Genomic DNA, 12,484 nt, shown 5'->3' on the forward strand with positions numbered 1-12,484 from the left:
CTTTTTTTGAGACAGAGTCTCACTCTGTCACCCAGGCTGGAGTGCAGTGGCACAATCTTGGCTCACTGCAACCTCTGCCTCCTGGGTTCAAGTGATTCTCCTGTCTCAGCCTCCCGAGTAGCTGGGATTACAGGCACCCACAACCACACCTGGCTAATTTTTTTTTTTGTATTTTTAGTAGAGATGGGGTTTCACCATGTTGGCCAGGCTGGTCTCGAACTCCTGACCTCAGGTGATTCACCTGCCTCAGCCTCCCAAAGTGCTGGGATTACAAGCTTGAGCTACCGCGCCTGGCCAGCTATCACTGATAAGAAGTCCAGTCACATCTAATCATTCTAAATTTTTGTAAAGGTATAAATATGATTATTGCCTAGGTACCTGATAAACTTATTTCATAAATATATCCACATAAATATTGTATGATATACCTCAGACAACTGATCTGAAAATTACTTTTTTAATTTAAAAAACAGATTATAACTTACCAAATCCGTTTCTTTTTTCCTTCTTTTCTTTCTTTCTGTTTTTGGCACCTGACAGGGGGACAGGAGAAATACAGAAATTGTGATAACAAAGACTAACATACTTTCTTACTTCATTGCAAATGTTGAGGTACTTGCTCAACAGGTAACACAACAGTTATTTCTTTATTCTTCAAGAGGTACTGTGCAGTGCTAATAAGCAAATGTGAGAAAAAATTTAAAATCTGATAAAACATAATTGCCAATAACAGCAACAGAACGGAAGGACACTTTAGAGATTATTCTTTTTTAAACCTCAGTTCTGCCCAGAAGCCACCACCATATTAATTTAAATGATTATTTTATAAATAAATTATTTTATTATTTAATCATTAATTAATTGATCATTAATTGATTTTTTTTTTTTGAGACGGAGTCTTGCTCTGTCACCCAGGTTGGAGTGCAATGGTGCAGTATAGGCTCTCTGCTTCCCAGATTCAGGTGATTCTCCTGCCTCAGCCTCCCGAGTAGCTGGGATTACAGGCACACACTACCACACCTGGCTATTTTTATATTTTTTGTAGAGATGAGTTTTCACCATGTTGGCCCGGCTGGTCTCAAACCCCTGACCTCGTGATCCACCTGCTTGGCCTCCCAAAGTGCTGGGATTACAAGCTTGAGCCACCACGCCCAGCTGATTTTTTTCTTTTCGTTTTTTTTTTTTGAGACGGAGTCTCGCTCTGTTGCCCAGGCTGGAGGGCAGTGGTGCAATCTTGGCTCACCACAACCTCTGCCTCCCGAGTTCAAGCAATTCTCTTGCCTCAGTCTCCCGAGTAGCTGGGACTACAGGTGCGCACCACCACACCTGGCTAATTTTTGTATTTTTAGTAGGGACAGGGTTTCACTATGTTGGCCAGTCTGATCTTGAACTCCTGACCTTGTGATCCCCCCGCCTCAGCCTCCCAAAACGCTGGGATTACAGGCGTGAGCCACTGTGCTCAGCCAATTGTTTTAAAGATTTTACTTCCCATATTTTAGCTCTAGAAAACTACCATGGAGCTAAATATATATACAAAAAGGTAACATTTGGGACATGGAAAAACTCTTTTACATATGACATTTCCTGATAACCATAGTACAGAACAATCTTTTTTTTTTCTGAGACAGAATCTCGCCTTGTCACCCAGGCTGAAGTCCAGTGACACGATCGTGGCTCACTGCAACCTCCACCTCCCAGGTTCAAGCGACTCTTCTGCCTCAGCCTCCCGAGTAGCCGGAACCACAGGTGTCTGCCACCACGCTTGGCTAATTTTTGTAGTTTTCAGTGGAGACGGGGTTTTACCATGTTGGCCAGGCTGATCTTGAACTCCCGACCTCGTGATCCACCCGTCTAGGCCTCCCAAAGTGCTGGGATTACAGGCGTGAGCCACTGCACCCAGCCAGTACAGAACAATCTAAACCCAACCTTTTAACTTAAAAACAAAGGCAGTACAAGCCTAGTAAGACTCTTCTTCAGTATAAAATAAATACCTCAACCTAGATCTGGAACTGAAGAACTTTCCAGAACTTTTTTATATCTGACTTCAAAAATGGGATTGAAGAGGTTTTGGAAATCTAAATACATATAAGGTAGAATAACTAAAAATAAAATGGAATATAATACAAAATATTGATGGTATTCTTGATGAGAATAGGTATCTAATTATTTCATCTGGGGTACTGAAAAGAAACACATTGATAACTTTGTCTAAGCCTGATGTCTCTTCTGTAATATGGATTTTATAAAAATTATTTAATAAGGCTGAAGCAAGAATTAAATAAAATATACAACACCGAGTACAATTCTCAGGCTATAATAGGCACTCAAAATAAAAAGGTTATTATTATTATATAGACTTCCCAAAACACATATTTTCCTAAAACTTAATTCAAGAATAAATATAATTTGTAGGTTTTTATAAAGAGGCCACTGGGTAATACAATGAATTACATCTTTAACTATAATTTTTCAAAAGTAAATTCAGATACTGATCTTTTTTTTTTTTTTTTTTTTTTTTTTTTTTTTTTTTTTTTTTTTTGAGACAGAGTCTCGCTTTGCCACCCAGGGTGGAGTGCAGTGGCGTAACCTTGGCTAACTACAACCTCTGCCTCCTGGGTTCAAGTGATTCTCCTGCTTCAGCCTCCTGAGTAGCTGAAATTACAGGTGCCTGCCATCATGCCCAGCTAATTTTTGTGTATTTACTAGAGACGGGTTTTTGCCATGTTGGCCAGGCTGGTCTCGAGCTCCTAATTTCAAGTTATCTGCCCACCAAGGCCTCCCAAAGTGCTAGGATTACAGGCACGAGCCAGCGCCCCACCCCGATCCCTATTAAAGCTAAGAGTATAATCTTGAGGGCAGAACACTATATTTTAACTCAGTGAACAATGTATTGATTGCAGATGGTTTAGAAAATATGGTCTGATAAATTGTAAGACAGAATTAAGTTTGGAGGATCTAAAGTGGCGCTAAGCTGACATGTTCCCTGTAATGTTTTTCTCAAATACAAGATGTCTCAAATGCTCTTAAAAAGAATTCATAATTAAATCCTTTTAGTGATCAAAATATATCACATTTACCTTTGTAGCTGTGTAATCTGAAGTCTTGAATTCATTCATATATTCATCTAAAAACACTTTAAAAGTGTTGACCCAAACTCTCACTGGAGATTCACCCAGTGAATCCCGCTGCTCCAGCCTCATTGTCTTTTCCAGAATCTGTTCAAATAGTGCATAGAGGTCTTTATACCGTATGCTTTTCCCATCATCCATCTATAAGCAATAAGAAAAGAAACGTATGGTTTTATAAAGAAACTCTTTAAATATAGAGGAACGGTTACACTTGTAATGGGGTAGTATTTAGAATAAAGATGAGGATCCTGATACAATTTCTAATGAGCATGCCCATGAGATCCTGTGGCATTTGTAAACTCCCATTCTAGTATGGGATGAATGCAGAATAAAACATGCTAAATTTTAGTAAAAAACCGAACTGTAATAATTTGAGGAAGTCTCGAGAATTTCTCTTCTAAATGTGACTTTTTAATTTTATGTAGCTATAAAGGTTATTTGCATCCCTCTTAATTACTTACCTCCCCAGAAATGAACCTTGTTTAGATGGTTCTACTCTAAAATTGAAAGAATGAATACTTGAATTGTTGCCTAAGGATATATTAAGTAACCAATTTATTTTTCCAAAGAAGAGTGACATGCCCAGAGTAACATCATATTATTTGCAAGAAACTGAAATAGAATTTCTTTTATTTAAATAAGATCCGGAATTTTTTTTTTTTTTTTTTTGAGACAGAGTCTTGCTCTGTCACCCAGGTTGGAGTCCAGTGGCATGATCTTGGCTCACTGTAACCTCCACCTCAAGCCACTGAATAGATTCAATCCATTCTCCTGCCTCAGCCTCCCCAGTAGCTGGGATTACAGGTGTACACCACCATACCCAGCTAATTTTTGTATTTTCAGTAGAGACGGAGTTTCACCATATTGCCCAGGCTGGTCTCGAACTCCTGACCTCATGATCCACCCGCCTCAGCCACCCAAAGTGCTGGGATTACAGGCTTGAGCCACTGTGCCCAGCCAAGTAGAGTATAAATTTAGAAGTTTTCCTGATTTTTCTCTTCACAGTGAATTAATATATTGAACAATGAAAAGCCAATAAAATATGAATTATTTTACAGAATATGATAATTCATAAACACGAATGCTTCTCTAGACCAAAGCATTAATTGCACACACCAAAAATAAATGTTCTAAAACATGACCAATATCATGTGAAAGTATAAGGTAAATTTCAAAGTGATATAAACTGATAAGTAGAAATCAGTGACCATAAACTAACTGCCCTAATTCCATTAAAAGAAAACATATAATGCATTCCTCACACAGGAAAATTAGACATTATAGCCTAGCAATACAGCTAAAAGGATTATGAAAAGTCACAGGGAAAACAGAATCATACCCAGGACATCTGAAGTCAGTACCTTAAAAGACGAAAAAAAACAGCTGTAAGGTGGGAAAAAGCTACTCAAGGAAATTCAAGTAAGCTTTTAATCTGAAACCATTCAGTACGTTTTTCCTTGTCTATCCCTAAAACAAAAACAAGGAACTGGAGAAATCTCTTGTGAATCATGGCTTTTGTATTATCTTCTACAGCACTGTCAAATTTTTCATATGCTGAACTACTAAATATCTCCTAACATAGTCCAACTCACCGCCAATGCAGATGAATAAAAGCTGAAGATATTCTGCCGAAATTCCTTCAGGGCTTTTTTAAATACAACATCCACTAGTGTATCCTTCTTGCTGTCTTCATTATCTAGGTCATTCATCTGGGAACCACAAAACCAGTTTTGGTATACAATCAACTAATTGAAAAGAAGTAAATACAACAGTAGCCATGTATTGTCTCTTCCACAATGACTGTCCTCAAAGTGCAAGTCACAGGCTATTATAGGACTCAGGTAAAAGTATGACTAGATAGTCAAACTATAATTACTACTCCATGATTTCTAAGGTCCCTTCTAACATTGTATGATTCTATAGTTCTGTTACAAGAAAACTCTCACGTGCAACAAGTTGCACCTTCCCATATGAAATGGGACAATTTTAGTAAAATTAAAGTCACTACTAAAGCCTACAACCTTAAATCCTGTCTACCCTGTCTGACTAATGCATATCCTATTATTTGCACCTTTCTGGTAAAGAACAGACCATCTAAAGCATGGAAGCCTATGCAATTTTGATATCTAGAGGATATATCCTGATAAACACAAGTATTCCATAGACAGAGCTGCTAAGGGGCCTAACTTGGCAAATAAAGTGTACCTTTTTCAGAAGAAATTCATCCATGCTTTTTAAATCACTGACACTTGCTATGATCTGGACAGAGTCATTTTGCCAATGCATAGAATCCAAAGCCACGTTGCTAATCTTCACACTTCGCTTGCGCTTAGCCTTTGGAGAAGGTTCTTTGTTCTCTTTGAACTCCTTCCGGCAACTGCCAGGCAGTTCTGGGCTCAAAGGAGGTGTTGGGTGATATTGAGCTAATTCTACAATTCAAGATGGAAGACCCGAAAGGACACATTTAGTAAATATATTGATAATCTTCACATCCTTCTTTTTAAGGTTCCTTTAGTAAGTCACTGAAGGAAACATGCAAATATATGAAAAGCAAAGTAACATTAATGTGTGAAGTCAGGCAGCTACGCAATAAATCCAGATGACACATTTGTACAGAAAATGTATTTAAAAATTACCATTTTTCTTTTTTTTTTTTTTTGAGACGGAGTCTCGCTCTGCCGTTCAGGCTGGAGTGCAGTGGCCGGATCTCAGCTCACTGCAAGCTCCGCCTCCCGGGTTGACGCCATTCTCCTGCCTCAGCCTCCCGAGTAGCTGGGACTACAGGCGCCCGCCACCACGCCCGGCTAGTTTTTTGTATTTTTTAGTAGAGATGGGGTTTCACCGTGTTAGTCAGGATGGTCTCGATCTCCTGACCTCGTGATCCGCCCGTCTCAGCCTCCCAAAGTGCTGGGATTACAGGCTTGAGCCACCGCGCCTGGCCTAAAAATTACCATTTTTCGAAGGGAAATGATATCCTATCTCCCAAGAAGCTGAGGTCTGATATTAAAAACCTGGATAGAAATGCTTTGCAGGACACCAAGTTAGATCCCAAAGACCTCAGTCCCAAAGAAAAGAAGAGAATATACAACCATACTAGCATATTAAATACTCACTGTTAACAAAGTCATAGCTTTGCTACACGTTTGAAACAACATGTGTAGCTATATACAAGTCCAACAAACTAGTGGAGTTTGATAATTATTATTATTTCTTTACTACAGTCTAAAGTCCTGAATACTTCTGTGAAAACATTTGGTGATTGCTGGCAACCTGTTAGGGAGTCAAGTAACTCAACTGGCTTACTTCTGCTTGGGTGTCTTCAGCATTTAGGATTTTCTTAAACATCCCCCACATAACTGTCAATTTATTTTCTCTACAATTTTTCTCTGCAAATGTTTACAACGGAGAAATTAGATTCCATGTAGCCCATTACAATTTAGAACTAGACCAGATATGCCAAAGTCCTATCTGGAGCTTGATGAGAATGTTGGCCTCCTCTCATTTCACATGCTTGTCTTCCCAACGTGTATGCTCTTTACCTTCTGTCCAATGGTATATCCTGATTCCATCTAAACTAACTTTGACAATAAAGGAAAAAAGTAGCCTCCTACATGCTAAATACCACCTCAGGCAGGAATTGAGACAAACCCAATCTCAACTATGACATGAGAGTAAAGAATATAAAGATATAGGATACAACTATATTCAAACATATATCAACTGATTTTAATTCTGTTATACAGCTTAGATATATTAAGTATCTAATTATTTTATTTAGCAAAGTCAGTATCTTTATTAATAAAATAAACATTTATTAAAGAAATTATCCATAATCCCATATTAGCATTAAAAACAAGGGCTACCTTAATACATTTTTTCCAAATACAAATAAAAAGCTATAATCCTAACTTTTATACATGTGTCATTATGAAGCAAACACACAACAAAGTTTGCTTATAATATGAATTTTCAATTAGAGTTTATACTTCTTTCTCAAGAATGAGCAGCAAAGAATATATAATTGTGGGAAATAAAAAACTTCGAATGATGACTGTCAACCAGATGAAATTGATCACCTTAGTCACTCAATAGCAGGGAATTCTGTTTCCCAAACCTGTAGTATTCATTTAACTTGTTATTGGTTTTATCCACATCCATTTGTCAACTGGTAGAAGCAAAGCCGTAAGATACAAAAACAGGGGTCTAACTACCTTTCCACCATTTTTTCCTCTGGCATAGAGAGCTCAAGCCCATCCATCCCTCTGGGAAGCTTGATGATTTTTCCTCCTTGTTTCTCTATTTTATCCCAGATATGGGAAGATTTTGGTTTCTTATTTTAACTGGGTCTGTTCTATCCTGCCTTAGACTTTCTTCCGAGGACCTCTTTCTATTTTAGTCAATGCTAGTATTTCACCCACATTACCATATACCCACCTTGGATGTATATCCCTGTTGAAGATAGTTGGTATCTTTACATAGTAGCTAACAACTCTCAGGCATACCTGAGAAAAGGGCTTGAGAAGAAGGGGTAATCTTCTAACATTAGGATAACATGGAGAATAAGTAATTTTCCCATTTAGAAAGGTCAGTTTTCTGAAAGATGAACTAACTGTTGAGTACTTCTCAAATGTGTTATGCTGCATGCCCAGAAAGTTAAAATAAGAGCTATGGGACTGGGCATGGTGGATGATGGCTGTAATCCCAGCACTCTGAGAGGCTGAGGTGGGAGGACAGATTGAGCCCAGAAGTTAGAGATTACAGTGAGCTATGATCACACCACTCCAGCCTAAGCAACACAGTGAGACCTTGTCTCTAAAATTGAAAAATAAGAGCTATTATAAAGTGCCAGGCATCTGCTAGATACTGAAATATAGCAAGTACTTAATATACAACACAGTGGTTAAGACTGTGGACTCTGGAGCAGGACTGCCTGGATTCAACTCTTAGCTCTTCCAGTTACCATATGCACATACATAAATAACTTTTCTTTTTTATTTATTTATTTGAGACAGGGTCTCACTCTGTCTCCCAGGCTGAAGTGCAGTGGTGTGGTCACAGCTCACTGTAGCCTCAACTTCCCAGACTCAAGTGATCCTCCTACCTCAGCCTCCCAAGTAGCTGGGACTACAGGCACACGCCTCCATGCCTGGCTAAATTTTATATTTTTTGTAGAGATGGGGTTTCACTATGTGCTCAGGCTGGTGTTGAATTCCTGGACTCATGTGATCTGCCCACCTCAGTCTCCCAAAGTGCTGGGATTACAGGTGTGAACCATTGTGCCTGGCCTAATAAAAAAACTTCCTGTGCCTGAGTTTTCTCATCCATAAATTGGGAATAATAAGTATACCAACTCTCAAAAAACTGTTGTCAGGAGCAACTGACTTAATAACCATAACATGCTTACTACAGTGCGTTGCATGCAGTAAGCACTCAAATATTAGCTGCTATTAGCTATAACCAGTAATACATAGGTTAAATGAATGAATAATGGCTACATTTTTACAGTTTAGAAAACTAAGACTAACCTATGATACACAGTCATTTTTGAGGTGGTTGCTGCTTCATTGTTTTGTGACACATTTTTTGGGAACTTCTATTGTAGGAAAAATGTAACTTTATTTTTTAGTTAAGGAAGGATTTAACAATGCTGGTCCTATCTCATTAGAACATCCAGCCAACAGAATTGACATTATAAATACTACAGGAATAGCAAACTTTCGGAAAGAGTGAACAGAAATTAAGAACATAAGCTCCACTCTTTCGTCACTTTTACCATCTGGAAACTGATGAGCTGGAATCACATCTGCGCCTGTGAAGACTGGCGAAACCTCTGACTGAGTAGTAGGCTTCACTCTAGTCGTCTTCTTCTCCCCTTGTTTCCCTTTGGCCCAGAATCTCATCTTAGCTCTTTGAGGTCTGTTTAAAGAAATAAAGGTAAAAATGGAAATTAGAATATCTCAGTGGTAGTATTTGTATATATCACTTTAAGCTTTACAAACCTTCTATGTATATTAGCTCATTTAAGCTTCACATTTAAATTAAGTATATTTATCTTTATTTTTGCATTTAAACTTCACCTGGAAGATGAAAAATTATTTAACTTCTCTGGGTTTTGTTATTTCTATATTCAGATGAGGAAACATCTTGAATATAGAAATAACAAAACCCAGAGAAGTTAAATAATATTTCTAAAATAAAACAGCCACAAAGCAGTGGAGCTAGAATTCTAACTCAAGTTTTCTAATTCCCAAACTGGTTTCTTTTCATTCTTGTCCCCCATCCAGCTTGGATTCAGTATATACACAATTTAACAACAAAGAAAATACTTTTTAAAGAAATCACTAATAATCCTACCACTCTAAAAAACATTAGTTTTACATCACTGTTATGATGCACACAGAATTTTAAATCTTTCCACTCACCAGTACATAATAAAAGCTTTAATGTCACTATTTTATATTCATGAGTTATTAGTATTATTAATAACAGTCACTTATTTGAACTTGTATCATGCTCCAGGCACAGTGCTTACAAAATTTAATTATAATATCAATTTTTCTTTTTTCTTTTTCCTTAAAGACCAGGTGATAGTAACAACTTTGCTTTTAACAAACTAGTATAAATATGATACAGATGAAAAACTGGAGACTTAAATATTAGGTAACTTTCCGAAAGTTTCACAGTGAGTGAAAAATTCAGAACCACATCTATTATATTGTATTGCCTCTTCTTAGTGCTTATATACGCTTTCATAATATACATCAAAGAAGTACCTTGCAATAACAATGGCATGTAGTTACTGACCTCATAGTTGTAGGTTTATTTGTATATTAATTTATCTGTTTATTTGTCTGTTCATTCAATTAAAAATTTTTGAGTATGTACTAGGTGACAAGCACTATGCCTTACATATGATATTTCTAATTTTCACAACTACTGTGATAAACAGGTATTATTATCCTTACTTTACACATGAGCAAACTAAGGCTTAGAGGTCCGATGGAGATGGAAGTTAAAATCAAGTCTATCTGGTTTTGAAGCCCATGCTCTTTCTTTCTTCCTTCTTCTTTTCCTTTTTTAATTTTTTTAAAAAAAGCTTATTACTAAACTCATACATTTATACATTAAAAAGAGAAATTGTTCTACATGACTTACTAAAAACAACAGTATCTCTCCGCCATGCTCACCCCATTTGCTGCTCCCTAGAGGCAACACTTTTGAATTGCTTTAACTAATTCTTCTGATATTTAACGTGCTTCTGTAACTATCATACTCATGGCCACAGATAAGGATTAGGCATGTTCCACCATTCCAGTCCTAACCCCACCACAAACATGTGCTCCCGAAAGAATTATACTGTAATTTTAGTTAGATCAATATTCAGTATTTACTTTTAATAATATTCAGTATTTATTTTTATTATGTAAATAATATTCACAGTTGAGGGATGTAATTCCCTAAACGATCTACTTTATTCTAGAGGATTTTTAAAATTTGCTCATGAAAACTGATTTTTCATTTGCTCATTTTCTATATACAATTCACCTCCACGTGTTTCCCCATTTCTATCAACTCTCAATACATTCAAATATATTAGGTACTTTCTCAGTTTCATCTTATTGAAAAAAATCTCTCCCAGAGCCTTCTAACTTGCTCCAATTTGGAGTGGTTTCCCTCATTGCTTGCTGTGCAGTTGTTATTTGAAAAGCTACTTTCATCATAACAGAGATTCCTTTTGTCTCTTTTGTTTCATAACATGTCTTTTGGTATGGGTCTGTTTTCATTCATTACGTTGGGCACTCAGTGGCATCTTCGAATCTGGAAAATCATGTCCTTCAGTTCCGTAAAATTTCGCTGAATTATTTTATTAATAATTTATCCTCCATTTTCTTGGTTCTATCTTTCCAAAGTTCCTACCATTGGGTCACTGGATCTCCTGAATGGAGCTTCTAATATTCCCATCTCTTCCATTTCTTCATTTTTTGCTCAACGTTCTGAGACATGTCCTCAACTTTCCTTCTGATTCTTGAGTTGCTCCTTTACATTATCATATTTTTAATTTTCAAAAGCCCTTTTTATTATGGATGTTTCTCTTTCACGCACCATTTGGTTTCATGAATACAATTGTATCTGTTGTGCAGAAGGTCTGTTGATAGTTATAGTTGTCTATCTTGAAGTGTTCTATTCCCTGCATAGTTGATTTCTTCCAAGTTGTATTTTATCTGTTAGTTTTGGTTTCAATATAAGGTATTTCCTCAAATGTATGGTGATCAGTGGTATGTGATTAATATTTAAAGTAGGGTTAAAAAAAAAAAAAAAAGCTGCTTGGAAGCTCTAATGTGCCTTGGTGGGGCTGCTAAAATATGGTCTTCCTTATAGGGTTATCTGGTTGGTTGACTTTGCAGGGAGAGCTCCTGATAGTAAACTCTTTGAACCATTTGCTCAGAGGGTATGGGAAATGAAGAAGGCTGGGAAATCTTAACATTCTGTATGTAAACAGTCATTAAATCCCTATGTTCCAAATATGTGCCCCAGCCCTCAATTTTACCTAGTAAACTCCAGATCCAGAGATACTCTGTTTTATACTTTCCAGATAATAAATTTCTTGTTCTGCTATAATTAGGGAAGGTCAACCAGTTAGATGTATCTTTCTCAGCTTTACTCAGCTGGATTAGGATTTTGCTTTCTCGTATGTATTAACATATTTAAAATTTAAAGTCCATTTATTTTTTGGATTCCATAGTTTTACTGCAGTTGTCTTCACTTCTGAGTTTTTTTGAAGGGGAGAACAGTCCTTTGTAGATTTTGTCATTTTAGTAATTGTAGGGGAGGATGTGGAAATTAAATATACATAATCTATTATTTCCAGATGTATGTTCTTCTACTGTGTTATATCTTATTTCTCAATATTTGATTTCTAGTATTATTTGCTCTGGATTTGGGATACCTTAAATTATACCTCTACAGTCAGTGAAAAAGTGGTCTTTAATATGGTTATGAACCAGAAAAATTTCAACATAATCTTGTAAGTTTTCAGTGAGGCCCAAATGCTTATACAACATAATGAGGGACAAAGATATTTATTTGAAAAATAAAAATTCCATAAGCTCTCTTAAAGAGAAAAGAATTATCTCCTGAAAGTTCTTCTCAGTTCCATTTCTAAAATACTTACCTCAGAACAGAATCCAAGTCCAAAGCTTGCATCTATTTAGTCTCATCTAAGTAACACTAAATCTTATTTAGTCTCAGCCTCTTTTACAACAAAATACCATAAGTCATATAACGATTTGGAGACTTTCCCCAAATCATACTGCTAAGTATAGAGGGAGATAAAGCTCATTATATTGAAAGGAACC

The 12,484-nt window shown here is 36.7% G+C and overlaps 1 protein-coding gene across 31 annotated transcripts in view; it reads right to left on the reverse strand.

The window, feature by feature from the left end:
- Window positions 1–12,484, reverse strand: part of MYO9A (myosin IXA) — a 306,752-nt gene that overhangs the window by 63,941 nt on the left and 230,327 nt on the right. For all 31 annotated transcript variants that reach the window (XM_077939666.1, XM_077939675.1, XM_077939671.1 and 28 more), the window contains 5 exons: window positions 8,902–9,044; window positions 5,334–5,557; window positions 4,721–4,837; window positions 3,078–3,269; window positions 486–533 (listed from right to left, as the gene is read on the reverse strand). In XM_077939666.1, the coding sequence (XP_077795792.1) occupies window positions 486–533; window positions 3,078–3,269; window positions 4,721–4,837; window positions 5,334–5,557; window positions 8,902–9,044 (724 nt within the window). The remainder of the gene's footprint in view (window positions 1–485; window positions 534–3,077; window positions 3,270–4,720; window positions 4,838–5,333; window positions 5,558–8,901; window positions 9,045–12,484) is intronic.

This window comes from Macaca mulatta, chromosome 7 (genome assembly GCF_049350105.2).
Source record: "Macaca mulatta isolate MMU2019108-1 chromosome 7, T2T-MMU8v2.0, whole genome shotgun sequence".
In the NCBI taxonomy this organism is placed as follows: domain Eukaryota; kingdom Metazoa; phylum Chordata; class Mammalia; order Primates; family Cercopithecidae; genus Macaca; species Macaca mulatta.